A 22,008-nucleotide genomic window follows, 5' to 3' on the forward strand; every position below is an offset into this window, starting at 1 on the left:
CAGATCGAAAGTGACTTATTCTGGTTGATTAATTGATTTTGAGTTTTCTTTTATCTACTTTGATACCTCATCAATTTAACAATCACAATCTTTGGCTAAATGATTGTTATGATATCTCATCAAAACCAATTTGTTAGCCTTTCTCTGACCTCCGTCCAAACTTCCAACCCAATTTCCAACCCTAACATCAATCCAATTTAAAGTTACCCCTGATGCTGCCCTCAATCATAACTTACTCCCATCTTTGTCAAACATGACCCTAAATCCGGACGTGAATTGTAAATCTTTCATGACAACTGTAATGTACAAGACAAATACTGTCTAATTACGTACTTCTTGTTTCTAATTGTGCAACTTCAAAAATATCATCTGCTTGTACTTGCCCGTACTTCAGAATCAATTTTCTAATACATTCATTTGTTCGGCAACAGAATTTATCAACGATGTCCACGCGCACAGTCTTTAGACGCACAGAAGTCACTTCAAATTGAATGATTTTCTTGGAGGTAAATGATTTTGACAAGTAGACAACGGATAAGGAAAAAAAGTTTATGATACCATCTCTGGTGACTGCAGTGCAGGCTGGAATACTTGCAAGTGCATTCCGTCAAAATCATTGACCGATACGAAACAACTCGGGAATTGCGGTGAACTTTTGAAGGAAGCCTTGGTTTGAATATGTTCTCTCTTTTTCTCAAACTTGGGAACGGCTCAAAGGATTAATGGAATTGGCTTATTAAGGATGGATTTCCTCCAGTAATTTGATTTAGTGGCCATCACAATGGGAACTTTCTTTTTTTCCCTGTGATTCATACATTCTCATCAATCCCAAAACCTTCCCAAATCTGGCCCGTTTTTTTTTAAAAGAACCCCTTTCTTGTCTTGGTAGGGAGGGGGGGGGGGAGGAGAGGAGGGATGGCATGGGAATCTGACTCATGATTTGTGGAGAGGAAAATAAAACAAACGCGGTGAGAGAAAAAAAATGGCTGACCTGTTTGGTGACAGATGTGTATATTCTGCGGTGATTTAGTCTATTAATATAGATTAACGGCAAATCTCCTGACTCATGCCTCAGCACTCTCTCTTTTCTTTAAAGCAATTGCTAAAAATCTGTTTAATTGTTTTATTATTGCCTTATAGTCTTGAACACATGAAGTGCCATTTTAGACATAAACATTCAAATTTTCCTTGGGAGATTTCACTTTTGATCATATATGATACATAATTTTTTTAAAGGTTTTTCATGATTTCACAATCTTTTTCAGGTTTTTTTCCCCTAAAATCAGGAGTTTGTGTAAGTTTCTCCCCTGATTTCAAGACTTCTTTGACAAGATTTTTCCTGATTTCAGGTTTTTTTTGTCTACAAATTTTTCCCGATTTCAGGATTTTCTTTGGTCAGGAATTTTCCTGCTATCAGGATTCTTTTGTCAGGATTTATTTTTTCTTCTGATTTCGGGATTTTTAAATAAACCATTTTGAAATCTGGAATTTCTTAAGTTTAAGGTGCTTTTACCTGTAAAGGTTCAAACATGTAGAACAAAACATGGGTATTTAAAGGTTGCCATTAAACAGACACAAAGTTTGAACATTTCATAGAATTAGACATTACTCTGTGGTGCCCTCGGCTACCCTCGGCTACCCTGCTCCGATTATTTCGTGGACCTTTCTTTTTTCTTCCAATCTCACCCCTGACATATGTAATTTCATTAAAGATATCTATCACTCGACAATAGTCAACTTTGTAACTCAGGCCGAGTCACCGTCTCAAAAGTCACCCCTCTCTCTCCCCCCCTGTCCGTCATAGGAATTAGACACAGACCCCAGGGGAACGGCCCGACGCCTTTTCCATAGTTGATCTTATCTCGGTTTCTCCATGCATCACTGCTGACTGACTTGTATGATTGGAGGGATTAGGGCTAATTCCTTTCGCACTGTTGTTTCAGGAAACATGCTTAATGGCAAACGGGGTGGGGGGGGGGGGGGGGGAGACTGACGGTGGTAGCATGCGACCCCATGACCTGTACATGGGCTGGTGATAATTTTTTTTTTTTTTTTAATGAGACCCTGGGATGGAAATAGAGGCACGGAGATAGAAATTTGGGGTGCTTAAATACATTCGGAGACGAAGGGTCTAAACCATTTGGGCTTTTGGGAGCGACGAGTGTATTACATGCGGTTCTGGTTCTTGGATGTATTTAAGTCTGCGAGAGAATTTGCGTATCTTTTCATCAAGTAAGTTTTTATAACAACGATGCTATGCAATACAGTGTATATCGTTTCCCGTACTTGTACTTGTTTCAGATTTGTATAAATTGGTTTTACACTTAGATGTAGGATTTAAATACTACAAATCTTCTTGATGTACATGTACATCATACATGTACATGTATGTTCATAAAAATTACAAGGGATTGCATTTTATTTTTAGTGTAGTAAAATTCTTTAAACTTTTTTACGTAAGATACAATGTAAGTTGAAATTCGCTCAAACCGATGCCAACTGGAGACAACGAGTTAGTATATTAGCCGAACATTAATTTTGTGTTGTTGTAATTCTATTATCAAATTACGTGGTCAACCTAACTCATGTTACTCCCTGTAGAGCTCGAAACTGCTCTGCCTGTTAATCCTTGTAGTACCCGAAACCGCCCTGCCTCTTAATTCTTGTAGTGCCTGAAACAGCCCTGCCTGTTACTCCCTGTAGCACCTAAAACTGCCCTGCCTGTTACTCCCTGTAGCACCTAAAACTGTAGCGCCCCAAACCGCTCTGCCTGTTACTCCCCTGTTGCACCCGAAAATGCCCAAGCACTCACTGATTTTATGGGTTCTTTGGCTGTTCACTGAAAAAATACTCGAGTACATGTCCAATGTAATACAATGTAGTACATGAATGCACAGGTGATTAATGGTTTTATCAAGACCTTTTCTTCAAATGTAAGAGTTTTTTTCATGTTTAGGCTATTGGAGGAACTTTCTGAATCTGTAATTTTTGTCTGGCTCTCTTCCTGTTAGACTTGTGATAGTGTGTTCCGATGAGAAACGACAACATGCCCGTTCCAACGGACAACATGAACTCCAATGATCCTGGTAAGTCCAGATATTGAAATTTAGTTTTCATTTATTTGTCAGAAAAAACAACAACGGGTAAACATTTGTTCTTTATTCCATATCCCAATCGTTTTACTGTGACACATCTACTTAAGTATTGTTTAATTTGATTTGACACATCTGGTAAAGTACCGATATAGGTCAGGCATTTTTTTGTAATGAATACGTACAAATCAATACAGGTATTGATCTGTGTGTATTTAGAATACTGCTTGACATTGTAAATGTGATACTGTTGTTCGGAAAAAAATATGCAAAGTGTTTGTCAATTATGATTTACTTGTGCTTTGTTGCTAATTTTTTTTATGTCCTAGGGGAGCCTTCATTGAGTGTATGCTCTCCGTTTTGTGATTTTCTGTTTTTCAAATTATTATTTGTGCATTCCATTTGGTTTTTTAACCTTATGTTTGTAATGGTGGGATTCTTGTATGTTTTATGCTTTCTAAAACAAAAATAATTGAACATGTTTTAGCCAAATCCTACAATGAATTTTGTAAAATGTTTTTATATTTTTAAAGGTCTTATTGATGTAACCACTATACAATTCAACCTTCGGGTTGCAAACAAGTGGAAATAAAACCAATAACAATAATAGATTAATATAGTCCTTCTGATTTGAGGTGTGTGATCACACCCCTACACCATCGCACACCTAAAAGCTTCCCGAGAAGTGCGAATAATCGCACACCTTAATCCCTCTTTACTGTACACCTTGGCATACATTTACGACGTAATATACTGCATAATTAGTGGGGAAAAAGTACGTCAGTGAATAGAAAATGGCTTTACTGTTAACCAAGATGAATATTATAAAAGAAAATCCAGATGTTCAGTCCCAGCTTGGACCACAAAATCACACGCCTAGAAAAATCCAGGTGTGCCGTTTTCCACATGCCTGTGATATTCAAATCAGAAGGACTGATTAATACATGTAATAATCTGTTATTTTCATCAGCTACTTTGTAGTATTTCTAGTTTTCAGGTCACTGTCTGTTGTATGTTGAGGTTAATAACAACAAAAATAGGGATTTCAAACCTGTTTTTTTTAGCCAGATCTATGTGCACTTGTGGTTATTTCCGCCAGTTAGGCTTCTCCGGTTTCAATACATGAGTTCATAATTGACTGTTGGTTTCAGCCAGATTAAGTCAGATTCCTGCAGATCAAGCGCTGACAGTAACATTACCTAGGCTGCTCTGTGTCATGATGAGACAGGTGGACTGTCACGCACGTTTTGTGAATAGGCCATATTTTGTTTGCTAATAGGGGCTCTGTAAAGACGCCATCTTCTGGGCAATTCTTCAGTAATTAAACCTAAATACATTTTTGAGAAAAAAAGTTTTTATGTGATGTAATACATTTTTCACTAAAGTGTTGCTGGTAAGTAAAGATGCAAATTTCTGAAGAAGTTTCATAAGTTGGTCTTTCCGTGCATAAATTACATGTAGCATGCTTTTAATTACAAAATGTCACACGTACGTGACTGATCAAAATTTCACAACTAGCCATAAAGCTTCAAAAATCAGACAAGCCCAATTTTATGTCACACAGTGACCAAAGAATGGGTATCAACACAAGAAAAAAAACCATTTTGTTGCAGCACTTTCTTGACTTTACTTTCATGTACACTGTACATGTAGATTGTGAAATGTGCACAATGTGTAAACTTACTTTACATAATAACATTTGATTCATGTCTGTTTATACTGCCCCCCCCCCCCCCCCCTTAGAAAAATGGGGTCGTTATGGATGTCCCCATTCACTCAAGAACAAGGCCTATTGCAAAGAGGTTTTTTTTGGCTTATATGTTACAAGACTGTATTGTTTCTTGTGTGAGGTATGTATGGTGATTTTTGGTGACTCAGTCTCACTAAGTTTTTCAATACTGGCGTACCGGTACATTACATGTTCATGTTTGCTGGTCACAGACAGAGAGTCAGTCTAGCAAACTTTTTATATGAAATTTGCCTTGCTTCGCAGTTATGTTGTTGAACTTGCCTTCAGGTACATAAACATGGATGAGAATTGCTTTTTTTATTTACATTTGTTTAAATTTTATTTTTTTATCATCAATTTCAGCGTTACTGAGGTTGCTTGGCTCCTTAACAGAACTGGGAGGCGGGTTTTGTGGACGGCAAGATGACTTCATGTTCCTTCAGAATGTGCTGGCCAGTCCAGAATTCCATGCACTATTCAATGTAAGTCAACTCTCAGAAATACACATACATGTAGTGTCCAACTAGCCTGCATGTAGGCATTAGTCTCTGTACCACTAGGTATTAGTCTCGGTACATTGCAGTTTGGTCATTAGTTAATTTGGGGCTCCCCTTGTTAACCTGTCCCTATTACATCTGACATCTGTGATTTATCTTTTTGGATGCTCTCCTTTAATGCAGTAATCCTCCAAGAGCAATTATGAATAGAAAACTACCAACCCAACATAACAAACAATTTGTTTCAATTAAAAAGATGTATTCATAAGATGGAATTTGCGTCGGGTGATGTAAATCAATATTAGGTTTTGCCCTTCGGAAAGGGCAAAACCAAATATTGATTTACATCACCCCGACGCAAATTCCATCTTGTGAATAGTTTAATTGCGATACCCGCTGCTATGTACATCAGATTCGAACCAGCCAACTGATTCCGCAAGCTCGGTGGTCGAGTCAGTGGTAAGATGTCTGCACTAGAAAGTCGGAGGTCTCGGGTTCGAGTCCCACCCGAGTGATTTTTTTCCAACTTTCACTCGGGAGGTAACACACTGGGTATACAGTGTTTATACGTTGGTGAAGGGCAAAACCTAATACTGATGCAAAAAGATGTCGCACTTTGGAACATTAAATTTATAGAATGACCCATGTATGAACATGTACCAAAGGAGTGTGTTTGTGTATCTTAATTGGTAAGTTCTCCAATGTACGATTGGCTCATACTCATCAAACATACACTCAACCAAAAAAAGAAAATCCCCCCTTAATACTTTTTTGTCTAACTCAAAAACTACTGGGCACATCTTGGTCCAATAACGACTGATCAGTGCAGAAATTCCTTAGCAATCCAGCCATGACTCTTTGTTTGGCCCAAAACAGTGATAATGCGTACAGAATTATGCAATTTATGACAAATGGTACCGAAAAAAAGTTGCACTTTAGTACGTGCAAGGTGAGTTTGAACCACAACTTACACGTATACAAAATTGCAACTGTTTTTATGCCCCGCGGCGAAGCCGAAGGGGCATACTGTTTCCGCCTTGTCCTTCCGTGGGTGGGTGGGTGGGTGGGTGGGTGGGTGTGTGGGTGGGTGAGCTTGTCTTACATACGCAGTGTGGACTTCCGAACAAAAGACGTCCACATAATGTAGGTAGCACCGACGTTGTGTGGACTTGCCCACGTCCACACAGTGTTTCCCCATTTCTGGAAAACAGGTTTAGAGGCATTTTTGGGTTAGGTTTATCTGTAGCAGAATGAAGAGAAACACTAAAGGGAATCATAGAAAAAAATTGGGTTGAAAGAGTTTTCACAGTTTGAGAAAAATGAGTTTTTTCACTGGTTTTTCTTAACTACACGAAAGCAATGGAAAGTCCACACTAGTCATGTGAAACAAGTGTGGGTGTGTGGGTGGGTGTGTGGGTGTGTGTGTCCGGACAAATCTTGTCAGCGCGATAACTTGAGAAATACTTTACATATGAACTTCAAATTTGGTTTGTGGATTGTCCTTGGTAATCCTAAGAAGCCTTTTGCATTTGGGGCCGAAAGGTCAAGGGTCAAGGTCACAGTGGCTGAAACAATAGAAATTTTGTCAGCGCGATAACTTGAGAAATACTTTACATATGAACTTCAAATTTGGTTTGTGGATTGTCCTTGGCAATTCTAAGAAGCCTTTTGCATTTGGGGCCAAAAGGTCAAGGGTCAAGGTCACAGTGGCTGAAACAATAGAAATTTTGTCAGCGCGATAACTTGAGAAATACTTTACATATGAATTTCAAATTTGGTTTGTGGATTGTCCTTGGCAATCCTAAGAAGCCTATCGCATTGGGGGTCGAAAGGTCAAGGGTCAAGGTCACAGTGGCTAAAACAATAGAAATCTTGTATTTATTCTGAGATCATAGGGATTAGGGATTAATTCATATAAAACCTACAGAAGACACTAATGCCGTCAATGAACGTTCCATTTGACCAAGGTATGTATGTAAGTTGATGTTAGAGTGGTGTTATGTCATGGAAACAGTCACGGTTGCGGGGCATTTGTGTTTGTAAACACACCTGACTTGTTTGGTTCCATTTGTCATACATAAATTCGTACACATCATCACTGTTTTGGGCCAATTAAAGAGTATGGCCGGATTGCTGAGCAATTTCTGTACTGATTAGTTGTTGTTTGAGCGAGAGGTGCTCAGTAGTTTTTGAGTTAGACTAAAAAGTATTGTAAGGGGCGACTTTCTATTTTGGTTGAGTGTACATGAACTGGTGACATCCTATGGAACTTTTTGAAGCTGTGAATTTGCAAATATGTAACAAAAATTCAATTCTGGCAAAGTTTGCCACACATGTTTTGGATGTACCGGTATGCTTTACCACAATTAAAAGACATGAATGTGGCAACCCCATTGCTCACATGTTGCATTTGTAAGTAAATCTGAAGATGAATGTGCATTTTGGCAGTGTGTCTATAGGACATGCACATCAGCTTTGAACCACAGCAACGATGTCATTTAATTGTGACTGCTAGAGTAGTCTGTCCTCCGCAGTCACCGTACTTAGGTGCAATTAGCTATCATTAGGTGACAAATTATGGCCCTAGTCAGCCAAGAAAGTACAATTTTTTTTTGCTGATGGTGCAGACGGTTAAAGATTTAATTAGCTCCACAGGAAGAGGTATTTATCAGTTGGAGCTAAGAGTGTTTGCAAATCGGTTAAGGAACATGATGTAGCTTTTTGGCGGGGGTCTTAAATTAAGATAAAATATCAGTGGTTTGGGACAGGAAGGGGCATTTGGGGAATGTTTTCAGGTTGATGGACAAAGTGCCTCGTCACCGGTACACCTTTGCTGACCACCGCTATTTCCAGACTATTAAATCCCATGGGCCTTGGTTTCGTTAGAAGACATGACACAGACTTTCAGGTGTCCTCTAATAACGGAAACACCGGCCCAGTGTCAGCTTCAAGCCCAGGATCATTTGCTTTCGTTTCCAATAGTAACACCTCTCAAAATTTATAGAAGACTGTTCAAAATCCGACCTGTTGTTAAGTGTCAGCTCATTGGATATTACACTTTTGGAAAAAACCAGTGAAAAACTGTGCACTTGTAACCTTTTGATCGCGAAACACGATTAAAACATGAGTGATTTGAATAATTATTTTAATACTAAAAGAAAGCTTATTAATTGGGCTTTCACATCTTAGATCTGAAAAATGCTACATGCAGAACTTCTTTAAAAAATAAGGGGCTCCATTTGGTTTTTCTTTGTTTTTGGTGACTCGCCCTGTACATCCCATACAACCTTGGCTGGTAACTGATTTTTGCTTTTTAAAGCAAATATTTTTTCGTGCTTAGCAAACATTTCTGCGCATGGTGGCTCCTGTTTGTCAAGAAATACTGTGACTTTTGGCTCCAGGCAGGAAATTTGGGGGTCACTTTGTGATCGCTCTATGCCGTGACAAGTCGAGAACTTACCGGTACATGTGATTTATGCAAAAAAATAACATGAATTTGGGTTGAGCCAATGTATGACTCATTTTTCCGTCATCATTTTTCCGTCATCAGGTCACAAATATGCTTTCATTTCTTAAGACGATTTGGATAAGATACTACTGAGAAAAACAGACAGATCAATATTAAAGTACCGGTAGCAGACAATTTTTCCATAGAATTTTGCTTGTTTGTTTACACTTACAGTTCCTGATGTAAAAACTTCCTTGTGAGTTGTGTGGTTCTGAGAAGAACCAGTTGGGTTTTCTGGAACAAGCAAAAATCTGCAGAAAAATTGTTCGGCATTTGTACGTATGAATCCAAAATTAATTTTTAGATTGGGTAATAATAACAAATGGTGGCATGATTGTTAATTTACAGGCACACAATGCAGTGAAAGAGTATGGAGAGAACCAGTGCAATCCGGTTTCATTAGACTCAACAGGCGTCATGACGGATGTAAGTTTCTCGCATACTCTCATACAAGTGCTTTGAAAAATTATAAATTTTCCTTAAAAGTCATTGCAACATGTATCATCCTCTAATCTGTTTCAAAGCAGAAAAGATTCAAATCTTTCAGTTTTATTGAATTCAACCACTTCCATTTTTTTCTCCCAATTAATTTTCCTCTTGTTAGTAACTGTTTCCAAAACTAAATGTGGGTCAATGGTTTTCAGTTAGTGTCTCATTCAGAAGTGAGTAAAATGTCAATTTAAGAAAACAATTCTATTTTTCGAAGTGAAACTCAAAAACTAGCATAGACAGTAAATCAAAAACATTAAAAGTACCGGTAGTGGGGAGAGGTGTTACAGAGAATGCTGAATAGCTTAGCTTGAAGAGCACCGGAACGGCAATCTGGAGGTTGCAGGCTCAAATCCCGCTCTAGTCTTTGTTCAACTTTAACGTAAAAAAATAGCGAATATTTTTTGTGACGGAGCATTTATTTTCTGGTTTTCAGCTTTGCAATGACATGCTGAACTTTGCCATGATCCCCGAGGTGAGGGAGCTGTGTTTCCTGCTGACGCGTCCCCACATGAGGGCGCTCTTTGACTCCCACGACCAGCTGGCTAACGGGGAATATATCCCCCAGCTGCCGGACCTGCCGCTGGGAGCAGAGGAACAAGAAGACAGCTCAGTCAAGATTGTACGATTGGTCAAGGGAAACGAACCACTGGTAAGTGAATTTAAAAAACAAGGAAATTTACTGGAATGGGATTGGAACCTGTTACCACTAGAATGCTGTTCCAGGGCAGTACCAATTATAAAGCTAGCAAGGGAAACAGAAAGAATGTAGCATTCAGACGCCAATTCTGTTGTTGTGTACAAAGTCTGTGGAGAGTTAAGTAAATTTTCAAAGAATTGGAAATGTTTCTCAGTCTCAGATTTATGTCTTTTTAAAAATTGTGCAATGACTGAGCTTCATTGAGATAATATATGATAAAAAAGTAGCGTCAGGATGTAAAGCCCAGTTCATACTTCACGCGAATGCGAAGCGAATTTGACGTCATGAAACATTCGCTGCGAAATTCGCCTGAGTTGAAATATGTTCAACTTTTACGAATTCGCAACGCAAATACTTGCCACGACGTCACAAATTCGCGTTCGCTTTTGCTTTTGCGCCGAGTATGAACCGGGCTTAACATTCTTTCCAGGGAAACAAACCGCAGGTCATGCAGGTGAAGGAAAACGAACCACTGGTTTGTGAATTCAAAAACAAAGAAATTTACTGAAACGGGACTAGAACCAATAACCACTGGAATGCTGTTCCAGGGCTGCCAGAGCCAAATTATCAAGGGAACTGAACCATGGGTGAAGGAAAATGAACCACTGGTATACGTTGATGAATGTAAAAACAACATGAGGGCGAAACAAATAAATGTACTAGAGTGGAAGTCGAACCTGATACCTCTGGAAGGCTGTTCCAGGGCTCTACCAACTGAACTATCAAAAATATCCAATCACTGGGGAAGAGGAATGAACCACAGGTACCGGTAGGTGAATTTAAAATCAATATTAAGTCCAGCAAAGAAATTTACTGGAGCGGGATTCAAACCTGTTACCACTGAGAAACTGTTATATGTATGTACCAACCGCTGAAATCAGCAGCATGGATTGAACAAAAATTAACTGGGACAGCATTTGAAACTGTGCAATCTGCTACACTGTTCCAGGGTTCTAGACCAAACTCAATACCAAATCATAGAATTCAAATCGAACTTAAAAGAATTCAAACCGAACTTCAAATCCGGATTTGAATTCCCACCCCTAGTTCCCAGCAAGAATGCGATACACAGGATTGATGAGGAAACTCAAATTTAACTTCAGGCAGGAAACCTGCCCATTATCTCAATGCCTGGGCCGCGCTGATACAGCGTAGGTGTAGATGCCTACTTGTTTATAGCTCTCTCGCTCTCGATCGCGGGTTTGTCCCGCGCTCGCTGCCTTTATGTGAACTGGCATGTGGAGATTGGCAGTCGGCTGTGATGGAGCCCGAGCACTTGCGGGCATTTCCTGAGTCATTTACGGGCCGACTGACCCCTGCTCCAATTCTGTCAGCCGCTCAATTATCGGCCTACCTGGACACGCACGTATTGTGCAAGTTTTGGATTCACAACAGTGACTCTGTAGCCGGTGACAGGGTGCAATTTCATGGCTCTGCTTACAGTAAGCAAAAAATCCTTGCTTACTGTAGCAGGATTTTTTGCATACAGTAAGCAGATTTCATGGGTTAAAGATATAGTCCATCATTTGTAATTTGTGCATTTTGTTCGTTTGAAGCAACAAAAGTGTTCAAAATCTAATGAAGGATACTGAACAACTAACCTGATGAAGTTTCAGTTCAGCTTCAGCTGTATATTCCGAGAAAAACAGCATTCTAAGATCTCAATTTCAAATCAAAAGTTGCTGAAATGATGTTTTGAATTGTTTTTGAATTGCAGCTATACGCGATGTCGCGCACTGATCCGACGAATTATAGCAACCGCGCGCGCCTGTGCGTCGTGCCAATGCTTGCGCGCGCTGCGCCGAATAACAAAAAGAACTACTAATTTAAATTTTCCTACGGTAAGACGCACCGTTGGAAAGGCCTTCTTTCGTTGATTACTTCAAAATGATAGCTTGTTAGAAAGATTAATTTCACAGGGAGTTTAGTCCACTTACTATCTTTCAACCAAGTACATGTATGTTTTTCAACAATAATACGCCAGTGACTTTTTCGGATGGCTGCAAATGATGGACTATAGCTTTAACGAGGAATTTTGGTTCATGCGCTCTAAGGATGCTGTGCTTACCTGGTTAGCACAGAATTTCATATTTACTAATGCTGTTAGCACAGAACGATGATCTTAAGCACCGAATCTTTAGGTTAGCAGAGCTGTGAAATTGCAGCCGGGGCTGAATTTCACGGCTCTGCGTGCACCAATGTACTATGAAATCTTGAATCACGTTCTGTACTAACAATGCATTGCACATTGGTCTGTGTACGTTCATGGGATGAAAACATGCTATTCCACTGATGTACACATACCGGTACATATACCTGTACACATTTCTTGTTAACCTGTAAACATGGTAAATAGACTGACCATTAGCTCGTCTTTTCGGCTTTAGTTAACAAAAATTAGTCACTAGTGGTTAGCACTTTGCCACGAAATGGGGACCCCAGGGCTGCTAAGCACAGCAGATATTTGCTTAGTGATAATATTTTTCCAGCCACAATGTCATGCATTGCATATTGCCCCAAATTGCCTATTACTTGTTGCTCACCAAAGAACCAGATACTTAATGCATAATTTAGGATCTTACGCGTTACTCTCACTTGACAGTAAAGAAACCTGTCAGAATTATATTTAGATTGCTGTTTTTTCCTCGTTGTTGTGTACATGTACATAAACATCTATGCAAACGGTATGCAACCTTATAAGGAGAGTATTTGTGCGATTTTCCCACAATTTGGCACACGCTCTTGATGTCTGCATTAAGGCTGCACAACAGGAAGATCGGGGATTGCGTGGAGGAAGCGCCAATCAGCATTGTTGGTTTAAGGATCGATAGACATCGACCACCTGGGGATCACCTCAAGGTCAGACATTGAGTCTGATTTGTCAGTTAGCGGGAAATGCGGGATGACGCTCCAATCAGATCCCTGCGATTAGGAAAACATGTACATGTATCCCCTAATAATCTAGGTCGCTTGTATGGTCCAGCAGTGGCATCTAGCGTACTCTGCCGAAAATGTGGTGATATAGACGGTGCTGTTTATTCGCTCTATAGGCATCTTAAAAACCCAGCCCTGACATTTCTATGCCATTACGTTGTGTTTCTGATAATCAAAACACTGCCTGCTACATATGTGTAACCGCCATGTTATGTGAACTAGCCTGAAATGAGTCTACTAACATAAGAAGCCTTTCACACTTTCCAAATTGTCTACAGTTGTATGTTGGACCCGGGTCCAATAGTAAGCAAGAATCCAACAAGGCTTCTACATGTACATACTGATAGATCCAGTGCTTATCCTGGTGCAAGTTTAACGTGATGAGTGCATTTCGAAAGTCAAATATATTCAATCAAGTCCAAGATGGAAAAATCAAATGCTAATTTGAAAAATGTGCAGCCCCGTCTTTCATACATGTGCATTTACAATGTACAGTGAAATCTCGATAAGTCAAACTCTAACAACTCAAAACCACTGTTAACTCAAACAAGAATCCATTGCCTTCAGTTGTATAACAATGATATACAACCCTGCTTAACTCAAAACTCTGCTTCAGTCAAATTTTGAACCTGTTCCCTTGAGGTTTGACTTATCAAGATTTCACTGTATATATATACATGTATCCTGAGTTGCCCAAGTTAGACATTGAAATGCTACTTTGCCTCCGTTCTGTGTATAACCATAGGGGTGTGTCCTTTCTCTATGGAATAACCATGATAAGTTGGCCCTCAGCATCACTCTGATTTAGGGGAAAAAATACGGTACTGTATTAACGTCGTGCTCACAGGCTGTAGGGTTCAATTCAATTCAATTCAATTTACTTCAAAATACTTTATTTATCCTTAAAAAGGCAATTACATATGGTGGGACAGCCCATTAAAGAAACTTAGTAAACTACAAGTCAAGTAAATATAAATACATCAAACTTACATCAATCACAAACAACATGTCCTTATCTCATTTAGAATTGGTGTAAAATCTCATCTTATCTAAAACATAGTATCTTTAGACGATTATTTTACACATGATGAAAAAAAAAATGTTTACTTAAAACATTTCCAATTTAAAATGATGGACCTAATGGTCTAATAGCCACTGGAGTAATGACAGCTCGTTAATGATACTGATACTGATACCCCCTGATTAATGGATGCATATAAAAATGACAAATAAAATGATGAACATAAAAACATACAAATAATTATCAGTTGATTATAAGTTTAATAGCCACTGGGAGGAACGAGAACTTCCTTCTGTTGGTTTTACATGGAGGGTATCTTAGACGGCGTCCCGATGGAAGAAACTCAAACATGGTTTCAACACATGATTTTCACTGGCTACGATTGACTTGGCTTTCCTTAGTGCTTGTTGTTCGCAAAACTGACCAAGATCTCTCTGGGGCTCTCCGGTAATTTTGGACCCAAGGTTAACAATCTTTTGCAAACTGTTCCTATTCTTAGCACTTACAGTAGGTTAAAATACCAGGAAATGAATGAAAAGCACAGTACACTTTCAATGAATGACCGATAAAAGAGACTCAGAATTGTTTTATCGACAGAGAGGGTCTTCAATTTACGTAAAAAATATAAGCGTTGTTGGCATTTCTTGACAGTAGCACATGTGTTTTCATCCCATCTAAGCTTGTCATCAAATATTGTTCCAAGGTATTTATATTCGGATACAATTTCAACTTCCTGGTTATGAATGACAGTTTTCGAGGCTTCCTCACTCTTTTTTCCTAAAATCCACAATAAGTTCCTTGGTTTTGAGTACATTTAATTCCAAACAGGAATCATCACACCAGTCAACAAAATCTTGAAGAGCATCACCATGATTATTATCTGATCCAGAAAGGAGTGAAATCAAAGCACTGTCATCAGCAAATTTTACCAAAAATCTATCGTCATGGCTACATAGCCAGTGTGGCACAGCCACTAGCAAATTTAACAAACCAGCACCCGTGCAGCTGTTCAAACTGGTAGCCGGGAAATGACATGCGATCATAGGATGAGAAGTAGGCGGTGCCGGGAGAAGGAAGTTTTGGATTGCTGGATGGAGCCCCTAATTGCCAAATCAAACAAAACGGTGCAATCTCGAAACTGACCTGGAAATTGGAGAACCGTGGGTTCCTGAGGTTCTGGGACGGAGACAGGACCCAGACCCCAAAGCTGGTGCCCAATATCCACAGAGAAGGAAATTTGCATTGAGGGGACGGGTGGCTTGTTTGTGCAGCCTGTAGTGAAGTGTTTCCTATAGCCCTGCCTATTTTCAGCAGGACTACCCGGTAGGAAACACTTATAGTTTGCCTGTAAGTACGGAGGAGCCTGGTATTTTTCATGTATGAAAGCCTATGGGACATGCACAAATGAACTTACATAATGTACATGATGTATCATAACAGTGCATGCAAATTAAATCACTCACCCTTAATTAATTTACACATGTACACTTAACTGTCGCAGGACAGTGTCACAGGTTTTTATAAATTATACCCACAAATATGATAAGGCAAACTACTTAGTCGCTAAATGTGTAACACACTCATTGATTTGTGTGTATTTATGAAAGCGCACGACATTGTCGCGTGGCAAAGTCGTGAATGTGTAAAGGGCCTTAGTGAAGCAAGCGGAAGCTTTTACAGCACATTCCTTTTTAGAAATTTGACGTACCGGTACATGATTAAATATGCCAATACTATTCATATTTTTCTTTGAAGAAATGTATGAATAACCTACATGTATATACCGGTATTTACACACAATGTACCGGTACGCTGTTCAGAAAAAAAGTGTGCTTAGCCACAGATAGATAACGGCAACGATCTGCATAACAACATCCAAGTTCTACATGTAGCTTCTTTTCTAACCTGAAACATGTTCATTGTACCCTAATTCGAATTTTTTTTTAAATCCGCAACAATCTGACATTGGACACCGACATTGTATAATCCTGACTGTACCTACAACAAAAAAGCTGTGAAATTTAATAGGCTATACATGTACATGTATATATCGGTATGCACACACTAATAACAATTCAGATGAAACATATTAACACCTTAGCACTTGTACTACAATTCGTTCTGTGCCAAGGAAAACGACGTTAGCAGCCCAGGCACGCAAAATCACTTTTAGAGATAATCAAGTTGAAAGGTTTTGTGCTCCCATTTTTAAATTAAAAATCACATAAGGCTGAAATTTTGACTAATAAAATTGTTAATTAAAATAATAATGTGCATTTTGTTTCAAAGTATAACTTAATTTTGAAGTTATTTGCATTTTTATGCTAACAACCTTTTACTGGGACCCCCCCCCCCCGCCTCAAACGTGCACTTAAGCGGCCGGGAACAAACTTGGCTTTGGGTACCCACTTCAGTAGGACGTTAGCGCACTTGTAACATATTTTAAATAGTATTACACGCTAACATCCTTTTGCTGGGAACAAATAATGAAAAACCTCCCTTCTTGTCTTTTTCACACTGTTCATTACGTCAGTATGACGTAGCCCTTTTATACAAAATGTCTATCAAATGAAAGAGATTTCCATCCTCTATCGATTACCCGAAAAATCCAAATGTGACCTTTTGATAAACTTGTTGCCCTTACGACCTTCTTCCACACACCCGACGAATTGTTTATCGTATAGAATTAACTGTAAATACCAATGAATGGTCTAAATGTGGCCCATTGTGTAGACCAGATACACGAAAAGACTTCCAAGTTGAACAGGCGCTTTGAATCAATGAAATGGAATTTTGTGTGCTATGGGACCATCTTTACTAGACTTGCTTAGTCTTGTTTTACACAAAAAAAATGTACGTGTACGTGTACGTTCATCACGAGCGTCGAACTCGCGCTGTGTCTGGCTAGGGTGTCAATATTCCAGCGGTTGATGAGTCGCACACCTTTTATGCGGGACGATCCAATAATGTTAACAATTGATGCATAATAACGTAGAAATTCGTACATCCGTGTCTGACAGTAAAATTTACACACAGCACACAAGCAACAGAACCCAGGAGGTACATTAAAAAATGTACATGTACGTTCATGACTGCTTGAAGAACTTCCTTTATGTCTGGATTTGTCAATATTTCAGTGGTTGATAAGTCGCACACCTTTTATGCGGGACGATCCAATACTGTTAACAATTGATGCATAATAACGTAAAAATTCTTACATCCCGTGTCTGACAGTAAAATTTATACACAGCACACAACAACAGAACCCAGGAGGTACATTAAAAAATGTACATGTACGTTCACTACTGCTTGAAGAACTTCCTCTGTGTCTGGATTTGTCAGTATTAGAGGTTGATAAGTCGCACCCCTTTTATGCGGGACGATCCAATACTGTTAACAATTGATGCATAATAACGTAAAAATTCTTACATCCCGTGTCTGACAGTCAAATATACACACAGCACACAAGCAACAGAACCCAGGAGGTACATTAAAAAAATGTACATGTACATTCATTACTGCTTGAAGAACTTCCTCTATGTCTGGATTTCTCAATATTAGTGGTTGATAAGTCGCACACCTTTTATGCGAGACGATCCAATAATGTTAACAATTGATGCATAATAACGCAGAAATTCTTGCATCCCGTGTCTGACAGTAAAATTTACACACAGCACACAAGCAACAGAACCCAGGAGGTACATTAAAAAATGTACGTGTACGTTCACTACTGCTTGAAGAATTTCCCCTATGTCTGGATTTGTCAATATTAGTGGTTGATAAGTCACACACCTTTTATGCGAGATGATCCAATAATGTTAACAATTGATGCATAATAACGTAAAAATTCTTACATCCCGTGTCTGACAGTAAAATTTATACACAGCACACAAGCAACAGAACCCAGGACTTACATTAAAAATTGTAGGTGGACATCTTGCCATTTTCTGATAGATAGCACTGCTTCCTTATATTAGTTGAATTACCCGTCAGAATGTCTGGCACCAGTCTGGGTCAAAATGGTGTATCAAAATTTACCTGGAACCAAAGATTGAAGATATCAAGATGCGTTCCTGGAGAATTTGCGTGACCTGATTTCATGCGTTCGTGTAAAATCAAATTAGAAATTAACAAGACCTACATGTATGTAGTACCAGGCCACGAAATCTGTTGGCCCCGTAACATTGTTTTTTCCCTTGTAAGACATCCGCAGGCCTGGTCAGGTGTGGGTCCTATCAAAAGTGACAATTCTCCCACTTGTTCCTGTCAGTGGTTTTCTGTTTTTAGCACAGAATTAGCGACTTTGCCAACGGCATTCTAAAGATAATTGCTTCGTCATTGAGGAAATTCTTGTTGTTGGCTCAATCTCATATCACGAGATATTTTGGAAATGAGTGGAACTTTTTCTCAGTGACTCATGAAACTGCAGGAATTTTGTCGAAGATGTCCTCTGTTTTAATTGTGGAACAAAGATATTGACTGGAGGAGGGTTTGAACCAACAATTTCTGGAAGACCGTGCTGGTACCTGTACTCTATACCAACTGAGCTATCCAGCCCTATGTTTGTTCGCGGTTCCTCATTTTGTCAATGTCTTTGTTCGAGGGGCACTACTCAGACACCGTTAACCTGTTTATGCCATGTAGCCAAGGATCAGCAAAATTAATCCAATTTACATTTCCTCAGCGTAAAAATTCCAATATTAGGCAAAAAAAAAAATAAGTCGGTCTCTGGTCAGCGCGCGCGTCGATTTTAATCATGCGCGTCAATCTTTTTTTTTTTCCAAAATGTTCCGCGGTAGCTCCAACAGCTCTATTGCCGCACCTCCTCAATTTTTTTTTACCAAAGAGCACCAAGAAATGGGAAATTGCACCGAGGCAAATGATCGAAAGCACCAAGGCAATTATGCAGGATACCAATGTACATGAGGACACCAAAAAAGCAAAATAGTACCCCACCTTGTCTGTACAATCTAAGCTTGAAGAAAAAAAAAAAAAGCAAAAAAAAAAAAAAAAAAGCCGCGTCGCCGCGTCAATTCTGGAACTTTGGTCTGACCAGAGACCGAATATATATATTTTTTGGCCTTATTAATAGTAATTATCTGTGGTACCTGCTGCTAAATCAGTTTGGAACTAGCCAGCCAATCCCGTTAGCTCGGTGATCGAGTGGTAAGACGTCTGCACTAGTAAGCAGGAGGTCGTGGATTCAAGTCCCACCTGAGTTAGCTTGTTAATTTTTGTTAACAATAATTACATCACTAAAGGAACCAACTGGATATTGAAATACCAATATTAAAATTTGCATTTCCCTGATGCCAATTAAAAGTCTTTTTAAAGTTAAAAAAGAACAAACGAAAAGCAAGTAAAAGATGGTAAATTATACTTCATGTGATCTGGCTGCCACAGAACTTTAAAAAGTAAACTTTGGCCTGGAAATGGCAAAAGATTGTCCACCCCAGATTCACAAGAGCTAGCTGAGGTCTCTCCGTCATCCACAACGGCTTCCTCAAGATACGCTTGAATTTGTGATGAAACATCTCACTAATTGAAACAATTTGTTCCCGGAGTCTCTCATATCCCAGACTCCTGATAGGAGCGGTTTACGAGTTAATCCCCCCTTAATCCGTTGGTGTATTGTACATCTTGGCGTTGGTTCCAGGCACGTACATGCTAGGAGACATCACCCACTTTGCAGATTAGTCGCTTGTCAGGTTGAATTACAGTCAAGCGGTGCAGTGAGGTTGAAGCATGACAGTTCGCAACCAGTGCTTTCTGCTCGCAAAGTTTTACTGAAGAGTCTGACATTACCAGTTTTCAGAGTATTGAGGTCTTTCATGATTTGCATCAAGTTAAAGGAAAGATGCAATATTTGCAAACATCAAAAAACGAAATGATCAAATTATCACGAAATACCTTACTGAATTGTTAGGGACTGACAGTCTAAAATAACCCTTTAAAATTGTGGCTCCTGGTGTGCTGACATTTAGTCCAAAAAAATAGTTTATTTTTCCAACGCTGGTTGGCCAACCAGCGTTGGAGAAAACTGGCTTTTTTCAAAAACTGTTCCTAAGTTTTCATATTTAATTATTCTGACTTTTCTTTGTAATTGATTACACACCTGTGAAGGGGTACAAGCGTGCTAGACTGATTCTCTGAGCTTACAATTCCCCAAGTGTATTTATCGCTCTGTTTCATTTTAAGTGGGGCCAGGGAACCAGACTACAAGAACATGATAGGTTTTTTTGTTTTTTTCTCAGCATCTACAAGCCCAAAACGTGAAACAAGTCAGTTTAACAATATTTTCTATAACATACTAATCCTCCAAATCCATTTATTTCTGAAAATTACAGCAAAAGCAGATGCTGTACATGTACATGTACATTCCCTTTAACCCATAAGCACCTGTACTAAATTGTAAACACCACAAAAAAAGAAAGTCCACACTCACTGGAGGGGTCATAATTTTGAATCCGATCGTCTTATGATAACGTCATTTATATAGACCTTTGGGGAATGTTGTTAGCTACATTTTGATACCCTGTTTGCTACCAAAGACTGTTAATCGCCCAACATTGACAACGGTTTATGAGAAATGATGCAGTTTGAAAAGTTGCAAATTTAAAGTGTACGCCATTGGAAACTGTTGCGTGACAATGTTACACTGCCTGAAATGAACAACAGAGAATATCGAGAATATCGATCGCACAGTGCTTGTATGCGCAGGGAGCATGCGAAATTGAATTACCAGCGTTTTGTTCGGGCACTGTGCAGTCAATAGGGACCAATTACGGGCATGTGTGGTTACGCTCAGCAATTTCTCCTCGCGTTATCTTTAAATTTGCAACTTTTCAAAATGCATCATTTTTCATAAGCCATCGTCAATCTTGGACAATTTACAGTCTTTGGTAGCAAATGGGGTGTCAAAATGTAGCTAGTAACATTCCCCAAAGGTCTATATAAATGAGGTCATCATAAAACAATCGGATTCAAATTTATGACCCCTCCAATGAGTGTGGACTTTCTTTTGTTAATTTTTTGTTTCGGTATTTATGACATTGTGTTTATTCACTGAAGAATCAACAAAAGCAAAGAGTGCTCGGGCGGCTTCGGGCCCTACAGTGAGTAATGGGCAGGGCTGTTTCAGGCACTTCAGTTACTAAAGGGTTAAGTTTGGACTCAGTGCACGAACAGTAGACGGCTTTTTGTGACCACTGTCGAGAGCCCAATACAGGCGATTTACAATAGTGCGCCTCCAAGAGTTTGCAACGTGTTGGCCAATCACAATGCGCGAAATCAGTCGACCTTTTCCAAACGCGCATTGGGTCGACCGATTTTGCGCATTGTGATTGGCCAACGCATGGCAAACTCTTGGAGGCGCACTATTGTGAAACGACCGAATTGGGAGGGTCAAACTTTGTGCCCAGGCTTGTGTGCATGACTAATTTGTAAATATCATCCAAGCCTACAGTACAAAGATTTTGTTTTAACGTTTTTTCCAGTCGCAGTCGCAGATTCTAACTGAGACATTAAAGGGAATATACAACATTTGCAAACATCAAAAAAGAGAACTACCTACCGTAATTTTTATGAAATACCTTACTGGACGGCTAGCGAATGCAGTGTCAAGCATCCTGTAAAATCATGGCACCTGGTGTGCTGTCATTTTTAAGAGAATTGCTATTTTTGTATCAATTTCCAATGCTGGTCAGCTGACCAGCATTGGGGAAAAGAATGGCTTTTTTCAAATACTGCCCCCAATTTACCATATTTAGTTAGTCCGCATTTTGTTTGCAATCGGTTACACACCTATGATGAATGGGTACAAGCCAGCTAGACTGCTTCCCTGACCTTACAATTCCCCAACGTCTATAAATTGCTCTGTTTCATCTTAAGTGGGGTCAGGGAACCGGACTACAGGAACATGCTTGTTTTTCTTTGTTTTTCCATCAAGAACAAACACAAAACTCCAAATAAGTCAGTGTAACAATATTTGCTATTAACCCCCCCCCCCAATCCATCCATTTCTGAAAATTACAGCAAA

General features: G+C 39.3%; 1 protein-coding gene across 7 annotated transcripts in view; it reads left to right on the forward strand.

Moving 5' to 3' along the window:
- Positions 1–22,008, forward strand: part of LOC119721260 (MAGUK p55 subfamily member 7-like) — a 60,037-nt gene that overhangs the window by 11,371 nt on the left and 26,658 nt on the right. For 6 of the 7 annotated variants that reach the window (XM_038191244.1, XM_038191251.1, XM_038191246.1 and 3 more), the window contains 4 exons: positions 3,012–3,086; positions 5,185–5,303; positions 9,175–9,252; positions 9,752–9,967. In XM_038191244.1, coding sequence (XP_038047172.1) covers positions 3,032–3,086; positions 5,185–5,303; positions 9,175–9,252; positions 9,752–9,967 — 468 coding nt within the window. In that variant the 5' untranslated portion in view covers positions 3,012–3,031. Of the gene's footprint in view, positions 1–2,128; positions 2,233–3,011; positions 3,087–5,184; positions 5,304–9,174; positions 9,253–9,751; positions 9,968–22,008 lie in introns of those variants that run through there. The other variant, XM_038191247.1, reaches the window with a different exon arrangement.

This window comes from Patiria miniata, unplaced genomic scaffold (assembly GCF_015706575.1).
Source record: "Patiria miniata isolate m_02_andy unplaced genomic scaffold, ASM1570657v1 HiC_scaffold_13, whole genome shotgun sequence".
In the NCBI taxonomy this organism is placed as follows: domain Eukaryota; kingdom Metazoa; phylum Echinodermata; class Asteroidea; order Valvatida; family Asterinidae; genus Patiria; species Patiria miniata.